Below are 23,795 nucleotides of genomic sequence, written 5' to 3'. Positions count from 1 at the left end.
CACAGACCAAATAATTGTTTTTTTTTTTATAATTTTTATAAACGTACCATAATTTTTAATTTCAAAATTATCTTATCAAGTGATAAATGATGCTTTTGCATAAGTAAATCTGCAGGTGTAGCGGACTTAGAAGATTTTTTGCGGCACTTTATTTTTAAATATGGAAGCAAATAGTGTTGTTCTATGTGACAATCTAATAAAATGGTTGCAGACTTTGAATCTTAATGCTAAACATGGAACTCCATCAGGTAAATCCTTTCTGTATCATGTACTATGTACTTATGTTTTATGTAAGCTGCCGGAGAAATCTACATGTTCTTGTTTGAACTACTACATGTTACTTTTTTAATATGTTACTAATCTATACCTACTTATTATTTGTTTAAATAGTCCAAACTCCAGGGAAATTTCATACAAGCATATAAGTAAGCTTATAGTAATTGAACTGAACATATACTTAGGAGAAATAATGATATACTGGTTAAAATTCCTTCATCATAATGAGTTTTATATTGTATGAAAAGTGAAAGTGTACTAAGTGGTAGACTGTTCACAGAGTTATCAGATGGTGTGGCAATAGCAGAGGCGCTTACTGAAATTGCACCTGAATATTTCTCAAGAACATGGAATTCCAAAATTAAAACGGATGTGGGCCATAATTGGAGACTGAAGGTTAGCAATTTGAAGAAAATACTTGAAGGAGTTGTTGGTAAGTTGTACTTAATACTATTTTATTTTCTATAATTGCCTCCCTGCTCCAACTGGTAAACTGGTAAACTTGAGCCAGTTATGGCAGTTACAATGTCTAAAGTTTGAATCTGGTTAGGCCATCGAAAAAGTTATCTGTATGCCTAGTATGCCTCAACAGTATATCTCGAAATGAGAAAGCAACCTACAAATGTAGGTGAAATTGAATGTTTTGTTATCATTGGATGAAAGAGAGAGCAATATTTATCATTCCTCTCGTCACAAGATATGTTGTTGAGACATGCTCCTCCTGAAAGTTATTCTTCCATTAAATTATTATAGTAAAATAAGGTTGATAATATTAGTTTTAGTACACCCTTTTCTATGGCTTTACTTGAGCATTGCTTTGGTGGCAGTTTACTCTCCAGTTTGTACCTATTGGATTATGGTGTAGGCAAAAGCAATTATATCACTTACATATAAGATACCTAATATCTTGAAATGGACAGGCAGCCATATGTTATACATATTGTAATAGGGTACCATACCATACCAACAACCACACAACACACCTCTTAGGTGTGTTGCTGTTGTTGTTTGCTAGTAATCAATAGAGATAATCAAGGATTTTGTTTATGCTACAAACATCTATATGAGTGGACGGTATCTATCATCTATATGAGGTATGTTCATTAGATGTTCATAGCTCATATAGATGTTTAAAGGACTATAAACATAGGAAAAAAAACATAGTACACACATACATCATAATTGCTTGTTGTAGCATTTATTTCATATTCATTGATAGTAATATAAGATACACTTTTAAAATGAATGAATAATGCATGTCACTAAGGCCATGGCCTCGTCATTATTGGAGCTCCTATGATTCATTAGTTTTGTCTGTTTATAATGTATACAGTGTGGGCCTAAAAGCGTTAGCTTTTAGCGATGTTTGTGGGCAGTAACAGTATGACTTGTCTAGTCTTCCTTGAGATAAGTAATACAATAGCCAAAGTGTCTACAAAAAGGAATGATGTTTGTTTGATTACTAATGACATTTGCAAAATCATGAGCATTATTTTTTTCTACGTCAGATCTAAATGAAACAAAACCTGTATTGTTGTTTTAGGCTTTAACTTACCTGTTCTTATAGTTAAGTCTACATGTATAATAACAATAAATCTAGGTGATACATAAATTTATTTAGGTACATACTAGTACGCTAGTCCGCTTCCATCTTAGACTGCATCATCACTTACCATCAGGTGAGATTGTAGTAAAGGGCTAACTTGTAAAGAATAAAAAAAAAAAGTAATTTATACAGGAACTCATGGTGTCTTATCAATTATTACACAAACTCATATCATTAATATTATTTATTAATGAACTCTCCTTTGAAATAACTCATTATGATTAGGTCGTTTAAAGAGTTACGCCTTTTAATTACGTTCTAAAATCGTTCTAATATAGAAGTAGCTGCACTTCTAGAGAGGAGTGAAGCTACTTCTATATTAGAACGAGTATCAAAAGCTGCTCTAATAGGATCTTACCAAATTTGGCTAGGCAGGGAGAACAACACGAGCAGAGAACGGGGAGAGTTGATCAGTCGTCAAGGAATTCCGTAACCCTACATCCTGTAGTACAAGTTCAGGACTCTGCCCGCAGTTTTTCTCCCTACCACACGATGGACCTGGCACCCGCACGGTGGAGGAGACTCGAGCTCAGCAGTGAGCCGAATATGGGTTGATAATGATGATGATACTGAGGACTCAATTTTATTACAATCCTGTAGTGGAGAAAGAGTTTGCCATTTTGTACCATTTGAACATATAATGCTTACCTTGATTAAGACCTTGTGCATGCCACTTAACTGGGATAATGATGTCCTCTTCCTGGAGATGATGATGTTTATGTGACGGTTGTGTTAACTTGAGTCACAATATTTTTGAACCCAGCAAGATAATTGCAAATTCATGTGGATGAATTTGTCACAAACAAGTAGTTTATGTAATAACCTAATTGCAGATTACCATCAAGATATTTTAAATCTAAGCCTGCAAGAGTTTTCAAGGCCTGATGTGGTGAACATCGCTGAACATGCAGACCCAACAGATTTAGGAAGGCTATTGCAATTGGTTCTGAGTAAGTATACCTTTATCTATTTATCGTCTTTGGGCAACTCATTCTTGCATCAATATTAATATTAAGGGAACTGGTGTAAGAATTTGCTTGCCATAGATCCCTGGTTTCCTGTATGATTAGATATCCTACATAATTTTCTATAAACTTGATGGTTAAGTAATTGTGCCACAACATCAAAAATAGTTTTTTTTACTATCTGAAAATCTTTTGTTTGAAGAATTTGCTTATAATATAAACATAACCCTTGTTGCAGTCAGGTGAAAATTACATGTCCATCACATATTTTTGGGTCACTTACATTGCTGTTATACCAGCCTGACTGAGTGCAGTGTTAGAAATCTATCTGGCTTGTTAGCACTATTTTGTGTGTTCATCAGGCTGCAATAGAAAGACACATTGTTGAAAATACAGTGTAAACTCCATATATAACGTCACTGGATTTAACGTCAAACTTGTTATAGCCGAAACCACCTGCCACCTGGCTTTGATTGGTTTAACTTGCTTTCCATACAATGATACACTCTACGAGTATATAGCGTTACACCTACATAACGACAATTAAGTAATAAAAAGTACCTTTTACATTACCAAAGTACGTGTACAATGTTGTTAATCATGACTAATAAGTTGAAGTCATGGACTTAATTCTTTCTCATATTCTTAGTTGCTCACAAACATTCAATCATTTGTTTATGTCATGGTTATTAAAAGAAAAACACTGTGTATTGACGGGAAAGTTTTACTTATAAATTTTTTTCTTTCCGTATAACGACCACTCTCTATAACGCCATCAAATAATTGAAACATTGGAGGAATTGAAACATTTCTTTCGAAATTAAATATCACGTGTCTCAAATGGTGAAGGAAAAACATCGTGAGGGAACCTGCATATCAGAGAATTTTCTTAATTATCTGCTTGTGTGAAGTCTGCCAATCCGCATTGGGTGGTGGATTATTGGCCTACTCTCATTCTGAGAGGAGACTCGAGCTCTGCAGTGTGTCGAAATTGATCATGATGATAATGATGATACCTATTGATATAAAATATGTAGATACGTGCACTACGTGCCATATTAATCGGCTGCGTACGTATCCGCTGTGTGTTTAGTTTTTCTTATAAGTACTTTTTTTTTATAAACGAATCAATCTTTGATTTTATGTTTTATTAATGCGTTCCATTGACACCAGGCTGTGCAGTCAACTGTATTAAGAAAGAGGAATACATCACGCGAATCATGAAGTTGGAGTTTGCGTGCCAGCGCTCTATAATGCAAGCTATACAAGTAAGTTAAACAATGTAGATAAAACCTTTGTATCAGATTATATTTATTTAGCGCCCATTATGTACCTAATTAGTAATTAGCAAGTTGTAATACGTACAATGAAGATCATTTGCACTTTGTAAAGAGCTAACAAATGTTTAGAAAGTCGCGTACACTATACTTAGTTCATATTAAATTTTATCACCACTAGCGTAGTTATATGCGTTATTTAGGAGAATATGTTATCTAAATTGACTCAGGTCTCGTGTGTATGTAATGTTATTTTGTTAGGACATTGTATAAACTTACTAGCTGACGCCGCGCGGTTTCACCTGCATGGTTCCCGTTCCCATATGAATATAAGCCCATAGCCTTCCTCAATAAATGGGCCATCTAACACTGAAAGAATTTCTCAAATCGGACCAGTAGTTCCTGAGATTACCGCGTTCAATCAAACAAACAAACTCTTCAGATTTATAATATTATATATCTAGATAATATAGATGGTAAAGTGCCATTTCTAAGCTATATATAGATTGGAGCTTGAACCAAGTTGAAACGCGTTTGCCTAGAAGATGCTATTTATTTTTTGACTTATAGGTGTTTTTAATTATCGTTGGCTGGTTACTTACTATAAAATAATTTACTGTACCTGTGTTTTTTTTCTTTGGTTGATGTTAAACCTTGACCGTAAAGCTGGTAAAGCTATTGAGGGTTCAAACGCCCAATATACGAATATTTTTTTATATACTTATCTACATTGATAACGCCTCAGCAGGTACGGAAAAATGGCGCAAATTAATAGTTTTCCGTGTGATTACGTATTAGAGCAGCTTGGGTATTGTATTTGGAAATATCCTTTCCAGACTTTATGACGGAAATTACGACCTAGATTACTATATACGTAGCTTTGATGCTTTGTTGGCCTGTTGCGATTTCGTAAGCATAAGACTTTCAAACGCCGTTAATCGGATTACATTACGGTTATTCTTCGGTACGGTTTGACGACCTCCCTTGTGGTGAAATGCCTTGCTCATCGAGAAGACCTGAGTTTGATTCTTAACTTTGCCAATCTAAGCGGTTAAGTACGTAGAAACTAATAAGTATGCGAGTGTATAGTATAGACTTGGTATGGGTACTGGGCGAACTTGTACTTCTTCTAAGTTATCTACTGCTACGTCACTAAGTATAAGATCGCATTCAAGGGCTAACGTGTCTTTGAATTAAAAAATGTTTATTTTACTTAATTAATCTTGCCCGAGTCAGTAAATCTAGTAAACCGAATAAGACTAAGTCGTGAAAGTGTGGACTGAGTTCCGATGATCCTAGACTCAATATCCGCAAGCCACACATCCATAAACTTTCCGTTTAGATATGATGAAAAAGATATAAATCATAGGGTCAATCATATATAGATTCTGGTTTCTTTAAAAAATATGAAAATAAAATCTGATGGGGATTTATAACACGGAGGTCCTGGGTTCGAACTCCAGCTGGGCCGATTTAGGTTTTCTTAATTGGTCCAGGTCTGGCTGGTGGACGGCTTTGGCCGTGGCTAGTTACCACCCTATCGACAAAGACGTACCGCCAAGTGATTTAGCATTCCGGTACGATGTCGTGTAGAAACCGAAAGGGGTGTGGATTTTCATCCTTCTCCTAACAATTAACTCGCTTCCAGCTTAGATTGCATCGTCATTTACCATCAGGTGAGATTGTAGTCAAGGGCTAACTCGTAAAAAATGAAAAAAAAAGGGTGGACTGAATCCCGAAAGTTCCTAGAGTCAACATACGCACCCACGAACTTTTCGTTTAGTCAGAGTGGAAAAGATATAAATCATATAGGGTCAATCATATATAGATACTAGCTTTTTTTTTAAATATATGAATAAATCTAATGGGTTCCAGTTCCATTATCGCTTTAATTATTATTTTTTAATATTAAATATTTATGTCGCATTACAAATTGTAAACAGTGCAGAAAACGGCCGTAATGTTTATTGCAAAGATAAATTAGCACACAGTATTGGCCAACGGCACTTTCGATGATGTATGCTCGTTAGTCGCCGCAAAAAGAAATATACGTACGACTTGGTTACGCACAGTTTAATGTCCTTGTATCACGAATTGTACAACAGCGCATAACTCGGTTAGTTAACGTCTGGGTTATGTGATCGGCGGGGAGTTTTAATTTTTTTTTTTGCTGTTAAAAACATTTGTACAGTTTTATCAGTTCCATCAGCTGGACGTTTTGTTGAGTGCTTTCAGTTTTGTTACTATGAACCGTGCGAGATTATAGACGCGCGGGGCCTTTTGAAGTGCGGTGATCTTTGTTATTTTCCCACGATAAAGTTTTGTTTCAACGTACTGAGGTTTCGAAGTTTAAAATGTTTTAAAATTCGTCAAGCCGAACTACGAGTAGCAAAACAATTATTTTACTAATCTTCGAAACAAAATTGCTAGTGCTTAGAGCTAAAAGTGTATGACTGTCTATATGTGTATGTGTATGGCGACGCATCAACCAAACGAATGGATCGTCGACGCTATTTTTTAATAGAGAGCTAGCTGACTTTGAGGGCAAGGTATTTTGTTTATATATAAATGACTAGCTGACGCTGCGCTGTTTCACCCGCGTGGTTCCCGTTCCCGTAGGAAAACGGGGATAATATATAGCCTTCCTCGATAAATGGGCTATCTAACACTGGAAGAACTTTTCAAATCGGATCAGAAGTTTCTGAGATTAGTGCGTTCAATCAAACAAACAAACAAACAAACTCTTCAGCTTTATAATATTAGTATAGATTTGGTGATTAGGATTTGTAGTTTGTAGCTTCGTAGGGTGCTCGTATAAGCCAATTTGTAAATAACAATATTGTTTCATTATGATGAAAGAAATTTCTGACACAAAAATCGTCATTCGACATACAATAGTTAAATTGGTGTTATTTTAATACTTTTAAATTTGAGTGTCTAATTCTGCGATAATTACTTTTGAATATCTGTATCTGTCAACGTTGTCGATGTCCCTGGGATTCGTCGTTTAAGAGTGTAGTTTCTGATTTATACTGGGAAATGATGGAATGCTCTTCCAGCTTCTTTTTCCTACCGCCTACAACTTAAAGACTTAGGCAAGCGCGTTCTACCATAGGCTGCATCATAACTTTCCATTAGGCATGATTACAGCCAAGCTCTGGATTATAATGTAAAAAAATAATGTTCTCATCAAATTTTAATTATCTGTTTGAAAGGAATTGGAGAACATAACACTGGGAACAAATCGCAGCAGTATACACTCGGAGACAACGAATCCTGATCAAACTGATGCGGATATGAGAGAGAGAGAAGTGCTCGCGCAGAGATGCCATGAACTTGACGCACAGGTAATCAACACATGCGAGCACTGCATTATTATTATATAATTTAATTTTCTAGGAATTTTACCAAAAATTTTACGGTTACCAAGAATTTTACGATGTTTAAAATTAACAAAGAACCCTTATTACCATATTATTATTTTTCTTAAATATTCCCTGGAAAATGCTGTATTTTTTAATTAATTACTCTTACAACAAATCTAATTGGTCGTCAAGTTTTTAATTTTAGCAAGATTGACGATATGTATATAAATTTCAGGCCCCATAATATAGAAACCGATACGTTACTAATCTGCCATATATGACGTTTTTTTATATAATTTTATGTACCTAGGTGAAGATTCTGCAAGAAGAGAAAATGACGTTACTCAGTGAGGTCAGCAGGCTGGCCGCCGCAAGGGAGGCGGAGTGTGACGCTAACGATAGGGACCTGGACGAAGCTGGTGCTTCGTTGGGTCCCGCGCACCCTGGCACCCTACGCTATAACAAGATGAGAGCGCAGCTGGACGCGCTCAAGGATGAACTGGACAAGGTGGAACTGCAGAGAGACGACCAGAGGGCCAGGGCCGATACGTTGGAGAGGGAGTTAGCTGTCACTAAGCTGAGGAATGAAGAGTTGCAGGTATTTGATGCTTCTTAGATTTAATAGGTAGTTCTGCCTCATAGATCCCGTGGGCTAGTTCGGATACCCATTAAGAGGCATACTGTTCCTGTCCTGGGTGACATTCACGACATTAGGGGTTTGGACGAAGCTGGTGTTTCCTTGGTGATGGTACACGTTGGTATCTTGCGCTACAACAAGCAAGCAGACAAGGTGGAGCTGCAGAGAAACGAACAGAGGACCAGGGTCGATATGTTGGAGAGAGAGTTGACTGTCACTGAGCTGAAGAATGAAGTTTTATAGGTAAATATAAAAAAATCTTGAGATTTGATTGGGAGTTCTGCCTCATAAATTCTTCAGATAGGTACTTCCGATTCTAAAAATGACATCTACACTTTCAAGTTCTGGTTGATATTGACGATTGTAAGGATTTGGATATAGCAAGGACAGCGGACGCGCTATTGAAAAATTAGAGTACAGCTAAATGCGCCCGACGGCGAATGAGGCAAGGTGGAGCTGCAGAAAAACGACCAAGTTATTTGCAGGTCTCAGGTCAGGTTCACTCATGCTTATATGTCGTGTTGTTAAATCGAATACGGACAATTATTATTTCGTTTGTTAGGGATCCGTGAGAGGTTGTCGATTCTAGGGATTTGGGCGAAACTGGTGCTTCTATTAACTCGCGCACGTAGGAAACTTGCGCTACAGCAAAATCAGAAAATCAACTAACTTGCTGAAGTCGCATACTTGATTTGCCCGGATCAGGATTACGGCTAAGTGCTTTCGTAGACAGCGTAGCGCCCGTAGGAGATGGTGCGCTCGATTCTGGTCCAGGTTAGGTTCAATGTTTATCGAATTGTTTACAGGTTTTGCTTCAGTAGCTTTAGCTGTTCTAATTGTGACAGTTGTCTCGGCTTTTGCTATCTTTGGCTGTGGAGGTATATCGATTCTGTCATGTATACCATACTTGTCGTTTGTGAAAGAATAGTGTAAATAGGCTGATGGAGTATATCCAGAACTGGAAACATGAGAGGCTTTACAGACTTTTTTCCTTTTTGGCTGGTGGGAGGCTTCGGCTGTGGCTAGTTACCACCCTACCGGCAAAGACGTACAGCCAAGCGATTGAGCGTTCCTGTACGATGTCATGTAGAAACCGAAAAAGGTGCTGACGTAAACTGCCTAAACTGTGCGGCCAAACGTCATGCGGGTGCTTTGATGTTTTGTGCGTTTGTTTGGGCCGCTGTCAGATTGTGTCCAACCAGGGTTGGGACATTCTCGTGGTATATGTAGAGCGATGGTATTCATGAAAGGACATTTATTGTATTTTGGCGTGCCGCCTATTTCCACTTTGTCCATGCAAGACCCCCGTCAGTTATTCGCTTGCCACAGGAAGTATTTATACACTGATCCGTGTCCACACAACAAACGGTTGTGTGGACTTTATATTGGAGTTCTTTTAAGTAGTAAGTGAATTGTGAGTCCGTTAGACTTTTGGGATATACCAGGGCTTTGAGCGTGTAAAGTATGTGGTGTGTAAACCGTCCCGAAAAACACGACGGGCGTCCTGTTGATATACTGTCGGCCGGCGGTATCGTACAGGGAGGAATTCTACTCCCTGGGGTACAAAAACTTTGTTAGGTGTTGTTTCACTTTTTTTACTGTGCTGTAAATGGTTATATTTGTGTTTTATGTGTGTGTAAGTGTCTTTTCTTATTGATGTGTGCATTGCATTGGGTACATCGCAGTGGTGGAATCTTCCTAGTTTTGGGCATGGCACTGAGCAGACCTCCTGTCCTTTGGTTAAGGACTATCCAGTAACCGTAGTCCCGTTGGTTCAATGAGAATCGGTCGCCAACGGGAAGGTTGTAGGGTAATCGTAGTGTGACCTGCACCCCTCAACACTCCCGCAGAGCGAGTTTTCGAATTCCCGACGATTCCCGACGATATTGACGAGGGATATGGACGAAGTTGGTGCTTCTTTTAGCCCGTCGACGCCAGTTCCTTACGCTATAGCAAGATGAAAGCACGGCTAAACGCGCTCGAAGTCGAACTAGAAAAGGTGGAGTGGCAGAGAGACGACCAGACAGCCAGGGCCGATGCATTGAACAGAGAGTTGTCTCTCACTAAACTGAAGAATCAAGAATTGCAGGTATATATTACATACTCGTACCAATAACCAAAATAGCGAAATTTCATATCCTGTATGAGAGTAAACAAAATGAAAAAAATAATTAAGAAAATCTATCAAGACGTTTTCGAAATAAGATAATGATAATATAATCCTAAGCCTGCTAACTCCCATTACAGCGTATTCCTAAATCCCTTTATTCTAAGAGGGTTTAGAAAGCCTTTGTAGCCTAGACTTCAAGTTGGCCTACTGAATGGCAAATATCCAGTCAATCAATCTTTGCTTTTTATGTATAAACTAGCGGGCGCCCGCGACTTCCTCCGCGTGGAAATCAATGTAAACTCTCAAGCTCTATTTCACCACTTTAGGGGGTGAATTTTAAAAATTTTTGAATTACATTATATTTTGTATTTTTTTATAATTTATTAACACATTTTTAACTGTAACTCTAAAAATGAAGGACTTTCCATACAAACTTTCAACCCCTATTTCACCACTTCTCATTTTATTTTCGCAATAAAAAGTATCCCTTCTCCGTATTATTCAGTAGTTTCCCCGTGTAGTTTTACCAGTAGTACCATTAGTAGCATGATGACCGGATAACAAAAAAATACGGATAGACAGACAGACAGGCAAAAAATAAAAAAAAAATATTTTTAGCTTCAGTATCGATTATATAATGCCCCCCAACAAAAATTTTCAAAATATCTTCAATGTACAGAATGTACAAAATGTACATAATTCGTATTAAAAGTATAGATTCTAGATGGCGCTGTCGTCCGTTGTCGCCACGCTTGTTTGTTGTTACAAATGGTATAATTAAAATCTCAAATTGCAAATAAATGTATAGAATTCGGCTAGTTTTATTATAAGTATTAGTTAGTTAACATTGACCTCATTTACTCGAATGTATCATAAAAATCAACTTATTCAAACCTAGTCATCATCCCTATTACACTGTAGTAAAAAAAATGTACTTTTAGGTGGCCGCGTCAGAGAACGTGGTATTGAAAGATGAGTTGGACGCGCTTCGAGAGACCGCTGCCAAAGCGGCCGCGCTAGAGACAGCCGTCGCTTCCTACAAGAAGAGAATGGAAGAGCACGTCGACTTGAGGCGACAGGTTTGTATCTTATACTAATAGGCTAGTTGACACCTTTTTTTAAATGCTCTTAAATAGTTCATTATCGTTTTACTAGACTGAATTTTTTTTCATGTTTTTTGAGACGTGATTACATGAAAATTTTAGTTTTTAAATGTGTTTTTGACATATATATTTTCAGTTTACAATATGACGGTAGATTATAATATTACGAGTGGAATTATAAACTAACGTATTTTACAATTAAACGGTGACATATTCATTATTGTCTTGCGCTGACCAGTAATGTGTTACAGGTTAAGTTGTTGGAGCGCGCGAACACGGAGCACGTGCAGCGCGCCATCGAGCACGAGCAAGCGGCCACGCGCGCGCACGCGCTACGTGCCCAGCTCGACATATACAAGAAACAGGTGCCTACACGCCCTTATCAACCCATATTCGGCTCACTCCTGAGCTCGAGTGACCTCTCATAATGAGAGGGGTTAGGCGAATAGTCCACCACGCTGGCCTAATGCGGATTGGCAGACTTCACAGACCCAGAGAATTAATAAAATTCTCTGGAAGTACAGGCAGCTGCCTAGTAGTTGAGAAAGGCTGTGTTAGGAATGGAATGGGTACAGCAATAGTCCAGCGGGCGGTGATCGAACCACCACCTCTCGCTGATGAGTTCACCACTGAGCTATTGAGGCTTTTATTGTGTGAAACTTCTCTACGCACGCTTGGCTTGGGGAGTAAGTTGGTGAATGCGTTGCGGATAGTGTAATCGGGGGAGACTTTTAAGCGTGCTGCCATCTATATGCATAGTGAAACAGTGTTTGCTATTTTAAACTATCAGTAGATGGCGTTCTTAGAGAACTTTGAAACAACCCCCTTTTGTACACTTCAAGGACATGTTTTGATGCAGTTATGCCTGAGGTTCATAGATGGCGTTTAGTTTTTTTATTTTTGAAAGAAGTTTTACTTCAGTCATGTGGTCTAGCACACTCGTTTTGGTTAGTTCTGCTCTTTTTATATCCGTTTTAATGTATAGTTTGACAATCGATTGAATTTCAAACTATCTAAAAAATAGCATCCTATTCTTCGGTTACGCCTAATGGTAGCTGTATAAATATTTAGTTAAAAATGAGTTTTTAGTTTATTTCTAATAAGAGAAATATTCAATTTTTGTTGTGCAGGTGACGGATTTGAACGAAAAATTGGACGCGGAGATAACGAAAGCGGACAAGCTGGAAATCGAGAACAAAAAGCTGAGCAGCCGCGCGGCGTCGCTGCAGCACGAGCGCGACACGCTACTGCACGAGCGCGACACGCTGCGGGAGACCGTCGACGAGCTGCGCTTCTCCACCATTACTAATGGTAAACTTTCATTTGAATGAGAAGATAACGAAGACGAGCTGCAGATCGAGAACAAGAACCTGAGCAGCCGCGCGACATGCTACTGCACGAGCGCGACACGCTACTGCACGAGCGCGACACGCTACTGCACGAGCGCGACACGTTACTGCACGAGCGCGATGCGCTGCGGGAGACCGTCGACGAGCTGCGCTTTTCCACCATTAATACTGGTAAACTATATTTGAATGAGAAGATAACGAAGACGATCTGCAGGAGACCGTCGACTAGCTGCACTACTCCACCATTACTAATGGTAAACTTGACATTTGAATGAAAAGATAACGAAGACGAGCTGCAGATCGAGAACAAGAAGCTGAGCAGCCTCCATGAACATCACAAAAAAAAATTGTGATGTTTGTGGACCTAATGCAGTATCTGTGAGAGTAGCGCAAAGGACATGTCTCAAAATGGGCCTTTATTATTTGTAATTTTTAAGCAGGTCGTTAATATTTTTTACGGATAGAAGATACAAATCGCTGTTGAGAAAATAATTTTCTGAATTTTTGGAACCATGCGGGTTTCATAAATTTAATTAAGTAATTAGATAAATATTTTTTTTTGTTTCGCTCCCTTGTCTACAAATTAAACATAGACAATACAGTAAGAGTGTTCAAAACAGTCAATAAAAACACCTGGAATTGAATTCATATTGTCATGTAATATTGTCAAAGTTTTTATGAAACATTAATAAAAACGTGGCTACCCTGGCCTATAACTGGCAACACTGCACGGATATTTGACCGTGCGGGTTCAGTACGAAAAATGCAACGTAAAGTTACATTTACAAAATTAAAAGTACGACGTGACGGACGGTGCGAATTGCAAACTGGGACGGTGATATTATAAGACGTTTCGTTCATTGTGAACATTGTAAAGTGTAATGCATTGATTGTGCTCTTATAACTAATGTCTCGAGAATTCTTAAATTAAATTTTTCACGAGCAACATTATATCTGTGGTGACGTATGTAATATAATCAAGTGGTTCGCGAATTGGATCATTGGAGCTCTAGGAGACGCGCGTGAACACAAAGGTCAGTGCCTTCTTGTCTAGATTTCCCGCCTATATCACTCATAACCCTAAATCTACAGTCCATTCGAAGTTACCTGACGTCATCAATCGTAATGAACTGATTAAAATAACCATTCCATTTGTATTTAATCCGTTATTTTACTGGCGCAGTCGGTAGGATATAAAAAGGATTATAACGTTGCATACGCAATAAGGATCAGAATGTTGGGCGGTGAAAGGGACGGATAGTAAACGAATGCATGTGAACGAAATGCGTATGTTGAGATAGATATGTGGTGTGACAAGAATATATAAAATAAGGAATGAGTATATAAGAGAAAGTCTGAAGGTGGCGCCAGTGACAGAAAAATTGAGGAGTAGAAGGTTAGCTTGGTATGGACATGTAATGCGTAGGGAGGAAAGTCATATTACTAGAAAAATGTTGAATGTGCAAGTGGAAGGTCATAAGAGGAGAGGAAGGCCAAAGAACAGATGGTTGGATTGTGTGAAAGAGGACATGTGTGTAAAAGGAGTGGATGATGAGTTGACGAGTAATAGAGACGAATGGAAGAGATTGACATATTTTTCCGACCCCACTTAAGTGGGATAAGGGTAAGGAGATGATGACGCATTAAAAGCTTTTGAAATCATTTTAATATGATTGTAGGCGCAAGTGAAGACAATGTATCGCGCGAGCTGACACGGAACGACTGCAAGGAACGCCTCATCCGCCTGGAGCACGAGAACAAGTTGTTACGGCAGAACCAAGGCACGCAGGCGGACCAAGCTTCTGTACAGGTAGCTATTGAATGTTTATAAGTAGTATGATAGTCCTTGGATTATCATAATACTTATAATTTCATATGGACTTGTCCATATGAAATTTAATATAAACAATATTAATTTCGTGTATTACATGGAATAAAGGTCCGAAATATATCGACATCAATTAATAAAAGTTAAAGATTTCTTATAAAACTTAATTTAAATATCACTTACATATAACTTTTTCAAATTTTCCAAACGTCAAAAACGCTGTTCGTCCATTTTGTGACGTAACACACTTGATGTATTAAACGTCGAAATAATTGTTAGCTAATATTTTTGTCAAACGCTCCATTTATATGGGATTTATTATAGTGACGCCATGAAACAGTTGATAGACTGTCATGGCCGACAGGCGTTTTGGCTCGTATTGTCAAAAACACGTCTCAACAAATATGAAAAAAAAACTATTTATGAGAATTTAAAAAAAGTGTCAACTAGCCGATTAGATTTGAATCCTGCCTCTTTACCTTGGAACTATTGATGTTTTACACGAACAAAAATATTAGACTTGTTTTTATGATTCACAATTTTGTAATGTCATGCAGGCGTTGTTAGAAGAGTACGCGTCGCGGCTCGAGGCGCAGCGCGCTAAGAACAGAGAGGCCGCCGCTAAAATCATGCAGCTGGAAGCCTCGCTCGAAGCTCCCAATCCGAGGCTCACGTCCGCCATCGAAGACAGCCAGAGGAAATGTAATTATTGATCGTTTCCATGTATAAGTTATTATTGAATTAATTGAAATATTGTATTATTGGTCGCTAACTATGGGCCTGATAAGAAGGCTCAGAGTCACACAGCGGGCGATGGAACGAGCTATGTTAGGAGTATCTCTGCGTGATCGAATCAGAAATGAGGAGATCCGCAGAAGAACCAAAGTCACAGACATAGCTCAACGAGTTGCGAAGCTGAAGTGGCAATGGGCGGGGCACATAGTTCGAAGCGCCGATGGACGTTGGGGTCCCAAAGTGCTGGAATGGCGACCCCGCACTAGTAAGCGCAGTGTTGGCCGACCCCCCACCAGGTGGACTGACGACATCAAGCGAGTCGCAGGGATTCGCTGGATGCAGATGGCTCAGTATCGTGATGTTTGGAAGTCCCTACAAAAGGCCTATGTCCTGCAGTGGACGTCCATCGGCTGATATGATGATGATGATGATGATTGTATTAATTTTATTTCACTATGGCAGCACTCCAAGTGGAGGAGTTGCAATCTGCGCTGGCAGAGGAGAGGCGGCGCGCCAGTAAGCTGCAGGAGACACTTTCGGCGCGCGAGGCCGAGTTGCTAGCGACCGAGGACAAGTACAAGAAGTGTGTGGAGAAAGCCAAGGAGGTGATCAAGACCCTCGACCCCAGGACCAATAGTGAGTCTCGTAGACGTCAGCAGAGATATACTTCGCAGTAAGCTGCAGGAGACGCCGTCGCCGCGCGAGCTGTTGGCCATCTAGGAGAAGAAGAATGTGGAGAAAGCCATGAACGTGATCAAACCTTCGACCCCATGACCAATAGTGAGTCTCGTAGACGTCAGCAGAGATATAGTTTGCAGTAAGCTGCAGAAGACGCCGTCACCGCGCGAGCTGTTGGCTACCTAGGACAAGAAGAATGTGGAGAAAGCCAAGAACGTGATCAAACCTTCGACCCCAGGACCAATAGTGAGTCTCGTAGACGTCAGCAGAGATATACTTTGCAGTAAGCTGCAGGAGACGCCGTCGCCGCGCGAGGAAGAGCTGCTAGCCACCGAGGACAAGTACAAGAGTCAAGAAGTATGTGGAGAGAGCATTGACCTCTAATAATAAAAGGACGCACAATCATTGAGAAAATATCATTTTTAAAACTGGCCAATTTTGCTTTGACAGTTTTAGAATTATTGGTAAAGAAATTATACCTAAAGGCCTATATATATAGTCCAATATTCAATAAAATCTCAAATTCAAAGCAAATTCAGCTTTAAGGATTGAGTTTAAGGTTGAATTTGCAAATGCGACAACTTGAATTGAGTGCCAAGAAGTTGTGTTTGGCACTCATTGAGTGGGGACGTTTTTTGGTCGTTGATTGTGCATCCACTTTTTAATAGGAGATCGATGGGAGAGACTTAAGGAGGTGTCCCTCTTACACCTCAGCATTATACTTTTTTAATTATCTATCGCACCCAGTTTTGCTTTGACTTATGTACACTTACTTCTTCCCTACCCCTGCTCCTACCTACCTGCATGTCTTCTCGTCAGGGTTTGCCTGGAAGAGATTGCTTATACTAATAATATATTAATAATAAGGCCGCCTTTGCATGCTAAGTTACTAATTTTTAATGTATCTATTTATTATTGTGTTTTTTGTGTGCAATAAAGTACTTCTTTTTCTTCTTCTTCTACCTATACCTTATCATATCCCTATATTATAATAAGATTAAAAAAAAACTGTCATCATTCTTATTTAACCTTTAAGTATGGACGTGGAGTCTCATAGGCTATTCGATGTTTTCGTTTTCTTAGTTTTCATAGTTTCAGTAGCTTTTGTTTTAGTTGTAAAACTACCAACAAGCATCTTCCCATGAATATATAATCTTCCGTTTTTGGATTCTTATATATTATATTCAGAGAAAAAAAGACTAATTTTTTTTATAGTACAAAGTTTGACTGTGTTCAATATCTGCCACTATGTCTGACTTCCCTTCCTCACGCTTACGGAAGCAGATTTAAGTTATCACTTCTGACGAGCGTCCCAAAACGCACACGTTTACTTTGCGTAGTGGTTTTTAAAATTTTCAATATTTAAATTGCTTTTAGTGCAAAAGTTTTAGTAGTATATCAATATGCGATAGGTAAAAAATGTCATCCGGTGGCTACAGACAACCCTTCCTGTGTACCATAAAGTGAGTAGTGGATATAGACTAGTTGACATTGTGATTTTTGCTAACAATGGGCTAAACCGTAAGTAAAAACCATCAACTACACCTTTGTGCACTGACTGCCAGTAAATTTACGTTATTACACTGTTGTCAAAATTTATTCAAGTTACCAGAAATAGGTGTTTTACGTTTTTGGATTCTTATATATTATATTTAGAGAAAAAAAGACTAATTTTTTTTATAGTACAAAGTTTGACTGTGTTCAATATCTAAAAAGCAGATTTAGATTGAAAAGTACCATCATTTTTGATTTTAAAATTTCTATAATTTTTAAAGTAAAACTTGATTTTACAAGCACGTTATTTTGTTGCTAAATCCCATAACTCTTACATTCAATCAGTTTTAAAGCTTTATCTTATATCAATTTTCGCAAAAGAAAAGTGTCTTCATGTAGGAGCCCGTGAGATTCCACGTCCACAGTAGTGTTATGAAAAAATGACTTCCATACTTACAGCCAGTTTCTTCATGTAAAGCTAAAGTAACAGTAGTAAGTAGTAAAGAAGACTTTATTTTCAGGGAATAAAACCGTCACTTTTGATTTATGACTGTTACTTGCGATGAAGAAACTGGCCGTTAAAGGTTAAGAAAAAACTTACTAACAAATTACTGACAACATTGCAAATGTAAATTAGATTAAGAAAAAACCTTACCGATCAACCTTGTCTTTTTGATATCGGTTAATATGGAACAAATGGCTTATTTAATATGACAGGTCATCCGTCTATCGAGACAACGTTGGGCATTCATCCACGCGGCGCTAGTGCGGGCGGGACCAGCACCAGCGGCTCTCGAGTGGAAGCCACGCCCCCGAACAATAACAGGCACGAGTGAGTTATTCTAGGTTGTTTCTAACTTCATCATCACCATTGACAACCCATATTCGGCTCACTGTTAACCTTTAGTCCACTACGCTGTTCAAATGCGGATTGACAGACTTCACACGTAGAGAATAGGCTAGTTGACACTTTTTTAATTGTCTTAAATAGTTCATTATCGTTTCACTAGACTAAAAAAAAAAAAAATTTTTTTTGAGAGGTGATTGCATGAAAATTTTAGTTTTTAAATATGTTTTTGACAAGCCAAACGGCTGTCAGCCATGACAGTCTATATTTCAACTGTTTTATGACGTCACTATAATAAATCCCATACAACTGGAGCGTAACAAATATATTATTTTACAATTATAAAACTTTGTTTAAATATCACTATTTTTTAAAATTTTCCAGACGTCTAAAACGTTGTCGTCCATTTTGTGACGTCACTAACACACTTGATGCACAAAAGTCAAATTAATTATTTACTAATATTTTTGTCAAACGCTCTGTTTGTAAGGGATTTGTTATAGTGACATCATGAAATAGTTCAGATATACTTATTCTATATTCATGGCCAACAGGCATTTTGGCTCGTATTGTCAAAAACATATTCAAAACTAAAATTTTCATGTAATAATGTCTCAGAAGAATATGATTTTTTTCAATCTAGGAGAAAAATAATGAACTATATAAGACTGTAGTTCTATAGACTGAAGTGAAAATTTTCCGTGCGTCCTTTTATTATAAGAGGTCAATGCTTATGATCCTTATATGTGATTGTATTTTTCAACAATAGATGGAGCGGAAGCGGCAGCGGGAGCGGGAGCGAGGAGAGCGGGCGCAGCGCGAACGAGCAGCGCCTGCTGGTGTCGGCGTGGTACCAGCTCGGGGCCAGGTGTCACCGGGACGCCGTCGAGTCGAGATTCGCGATACTGTCCGCGGGTAAACTATATCTTTATCACCACTTCCCACTTGACTCACCGACTGGCTGCCTGATAAAATAATAGTTGAAGTTGCACCACCAAGTTTTTTTGACTAAAAATTTGCTATAGTATTTATTTTTAGAATTTACTGTAAAGTAAAATGCACGTGTGCCGTAATGTAACATAAAACATTTATCATCTGTCAAAAAACGAACAGTACTTTTTAAAATCTTAGCAAAAAGTTTTTATGTCAGAAAAGTGCTCAACATTTTATGAATAATATTAACTTTGTGTATGTGTTATAAAACGTCGTACGACATGCGTGTGCTTTGACAATTACAGCTTCTGCTTCTTTACTATAGCTCTCGCCTGCGGCTTGAGCTTGCAATATCGCTTCGGCTGTAATTTTCTACTTACCACACTTATATCTTAAAATACTATTAACATCGTAAGATAAAGAGTATGTAGCATTATGCTGTGTTTGGGTCCCTTTACTGGGTTATGCCACACATCGCAGGATATTCTCCTGACGATTAATAGAACAAATTGTGTGGCATAATAGGGATGATGACAGTTTTTTTGAATTGTATATAAATTAAGAGTATACTAATAGCAAAGTAATTTTCTAAAAGTAACAGGGTATCTGCGATCATTACTTTCGGAGCTACAGGGATTTAAAGGGTCGGATTTGCGGCGCTGCCGCGGATCCTTTAAAAACGCCCCATACAAAATGACACGATTTAGTGACGTCGTTGGCTCGCTGATTGTTGGGTTTGTATGGGCGTTCAAACAAAATTACTAATATCTTTGTTATTTGTGCGTTTATGTTTATAGTTAATTAATTGAAAAATGTCACATTTAATGTAAGGAAGCTAAACCTGTATGAATTTTCATCTAATTACGATAAAAAAAATTTAATAGATTTTGAAATTTTATAATCTTATTTATTTTGCAAATATCCAGACAATCTTTGCTTTTTATGTATAAACTAGTTAACATTGACCTTATTTACCCGAATGTATCATAAAAATCAATATATTCTAACCTAGTCATCATCCCCATTCCCTAATAAAGCTCTTTTCTTTCTTATATATATATATATAAATATACATAAATATTTTGTAACTGCAGGCCACTCGTTCCTCGCTCGTCAGAGGAGGCAGCCGGCGCGGCCGCGGGCCGTGCCCGCCACGTCCGCGGCAGCACCGTCGCAATGACGCGCGCCGCCGTGACGCACGCCGCGCGTCTTCTACGAGAACATCTCGCACACCGTCGCCGTGGACGTGGACCAGCTGCAGTGACACCGGCGCGACTCTGTGACTGCGTCACGTGCGTCATTTGTTATTTGTGTTATGTAAACTCATTCGTAAGAGCTTCAAAAGTTAAGCACATGTTCCATAATTGTACTTTGGATATAAGGGACTGTGGCACTTACGTCTGTGACATCGATATAATACACACATCCTTCATTTGTTATTTGTGAGTAAATCATTCGTTGGAATGTCAAAAGTTGAGCATAAAGATGTTCCATATTTGTACTTTGGATATAAGGGTCTGTGACTCATGTCTGTGACATCGATATAATACACACATCCTTCATTTGTTATTTGTGAGTAAATCATTCGTCGGAATGTCAAAAGTTGAGCATAAATATGTTCCATATTTGTACTTTGGATATAAGGGACTGTGGCTCTTATGTCTGTGACATCGATATAATACACACATCCTTCATTTGTTATTTGTGAGTAAATCATTCGTTGGGATGTCAAAAGTTGAGCATAAAGATGTTCCATATTTGTACTTTGGATATAGGAGTCTGTGACTCTTATGTCTGTGAGATCGATTTAATACAGACATCCTTCATTTGTTATTTGTGAGTATATCATTCGTTGAAATGTCAAAAGTTGGTATTAAAGATGTTCCAAATTTGTACCTTGGATATATGGGTCTATGACTCTTATGTCTGTGACATCGATATGATACACACCTCTGATATTCGTTGCCAAGACCATGGTCTGCGGCCTTATTATGTATCTCAGTGTACCATTCAAACAATGAGTCACTACATCGATTTTCGTCGTATTTTCGTTTTTGTGATCATCCAATATAGTTATTTCTACGAAATTACCTTGACCACATCATTTTACATCAAGTGGCAATGATGTTTTGTTTTAACAATCGTCTAAAATAAATATTTCAACAAAATAACGTAAATATCAGTTTCTCGTTAAAATAACGTTACTACCTGCTACTACCACTGCTAGACTAATGTTACTGTACGTAAAATGACGATTATTGTGTCATTTCGTTGAAAACACAATGTTAGATTATTGCAAAAACGAAAATACGATGAAAAACGATGTAGCGACTGATTACTTGAATGGTACACCAAGTTACATAATAACCCTGCTGAAGTACAGTCGTTCACGTAGGAATTTTAAATTAAACTCATGGTTGTATTGCATCTAATGGTCCCCGCTACAATCACAATAATATTGACAATAAAGTAATGTTATGTCGTACCCCTAACAATATAATGTTTATAATATTGCCGGGGTACGACTAAAGGCAACTTTACCCTACTTTATTGACAATAAATTAACAAAATTATAGCGTGTGTGCGGCTAGCTAATAGCTGCGTAGGCGGTCTATGACTTTGAAGTTGTAACAATATGCATTTTATGACGTCAATTTTGACACATCTTCATATTGTGTCAAAATTGACGTCATAGTATTTTAATGTCAACTATACGGACAGGGATAGTCGACACTCATGTTAGTTTATGCTCACTCTGTTCTACAGTTTTGAAGTTATTTATTATGGTGCATTTTTGTTATGTGTAAGAACTACTGTGTATTGTTACGTGTAATAATATTATTTTTAGTTTGAGAGACTAACTACACTTATCCAGTTAATTTCAGATTTTGAACATTGAAACAGTTTTTATAGATTTGTCTTTCACCTTTCACAGTAGTTAATAGTTTTAGTATTGTACATGAAAGCGTCCGTCTGGAAGGTACTACAATACCTACAACCGTCATAATTCGTCTTTAATTGTGTAGGTCTGAACCTGTGAAGGCTATGGTTGCCGTTGAAATTAATCCAACTAAGATTAGCACTACAAGCTACAGGATGTATAACAAAGTTTTTATGATGTTCCAGCAATTTTATTTTATCAGGTAACATGACTGTTTTCCATTTAACATCAGGTGGGTCATCAAACATATATTTATTTATTAGGTCCTGAAAAAGACATTATAGAATAAGAATAATAAGTGTTTTATTATTGACGTCTCCTTCACATATTACCAACTTATTAATATCTTAAAAATAATAGAAACATTTCAGCAGCGCACGTGATCGTTGACTTTAGTCGTCCATTGCAATAGTTGGTTTCACAAATTATAATTGTACAACGAAACTCGAACGAAACCGAATAAGTGTAATTAGTCCCTAAAAATGTTGAAAGTGAAAATAGAATATATAAAGTAATTGAACACAGATCAAGTATAACGTTCTATTAAAATTACATATTATGTAGGATATAGATAGATAGTAATGTATGCAACATTGACCTATTACCAAACAAAATAATGAACAAACGGTAGGTAGATATAAAACTTGTGTAATTCATTAATAAAATAATATATTTTGTATTAAGTATTAGCTAATTGTGATGTTTTACGTTAATAATCATAAATGTAGATATAAGAGTAACCATCAGTAATAGGGTATATTCGTCCATTTCTCATTTCGAATTAAGGCTACGTTTACATTGGTACAATTTGTTTATGCTCAAAAAGGTTTATCATATTATTGTCATCACAAAACGCTATTTTTGATTAATATTTGTACTGTAAAGAAGTATATGAACAAATAACGAGAAAAGGCGATTTTATGCCGCGTACCGTGCAGAACTATGGTACAAAAAAGAATGAACGTATTTTAAGGCCGAAATTATAGTCTCAAACTGTTGCAAATAATAAGGAACCAGCTGGAAGAATCAGCTGAACCGGAAGATGTCTACTGGTAAAAAATAGTTATTTTTTTTACTAGTATATTCGTACAGTACATCGTATTTACGTCTCTCGTAATCTCTTCATCTAACATTTTCCAACGAAATGACATAATTATAGTCATTTTACGCACAGTGGCAGTAGTAGGTATAGTAGTAGCAAATGGTTACGTTATATTAACGAAATCTGTTAATGTAATTTCGTTGAAATAAATCATGTTAGATGATCATAAATTCAAAAATCATTACCACGTGATGTAAAATGACGGCCATTTCGTTGAAAAACAAAAATATGATGAATAATGGTTTGTGAAGTAGCTAAATAAATGCTAATAATAACTTTTATTCGAATGCAAAGTTTTTGTACTGCATGTAAACGCACCTTAAATGCAATTTCATAAATTATTATAAGTGATTGTGATTACTTGATTACAATTTGAAATTCAATAAAATGCAATACAATTAATATTTTAGTTAAAATTCTTTATCGCACATGATAATAAGATTTGTTTTTTATTATTATTATTTTTAATTTATGTATGGAGCGTGATTTAATGTTTATAAACATTTTATAATTTATTATTATTAGTTAAAATAAATTTTCTAACTTTTA

At 37.4% G+C, this 23,795-nt stretch overlaps 1 protein-coding gene across 1 annotated transcript; it reads left to right on the top strand.

Annotated features, from left to right (window-relative positions):
• Positions 1-23,795, top strand: LOC112052095 (protein hook). The gene is made up of 15 exons (XM_052882440.1): positions 1-248; positions 557-709; positions 2,716-2,832; positions 4,021-4,115; positions 7,340-7,471; positions 7,800-8,087; positions 11,178-11,315; positions 11,591-11,704; positions 12,470-12,650; positions 14,368-14,498; positions 15,074-15,218; positions 15,714-15,887; positions 18,141-18,255; positions 19,040-19,185; positions 20,298-23,795. Exons 1-15 carry the CDS (start codon positions 161-163, stop codon positions 20,381-20,383), a joined length of 2,103 nt encoding a protein of 700 aa, XP_052738400.1. The 5' UTR covers positions 1-160; the 3' UTR covers positions 20,384-23,795.

Source organism: Bicyclus anynana, chromosome 1 (assembly GCF_947172395.1).
Source record: "Bicyclus anynana chromosome 1, ilBicAnyn1.1, whole genome shotgun sequence".
Taxonomy (NCBI): Eukaryota; Metazoa; Arthropoda; class Insecta; order Lepidoptera; family Nymphalidae; genus Bicyclus; species Bicyclus anynana.
This window is presented reverse-complemented; position numbering and strand designations above follow the sequence as displayed.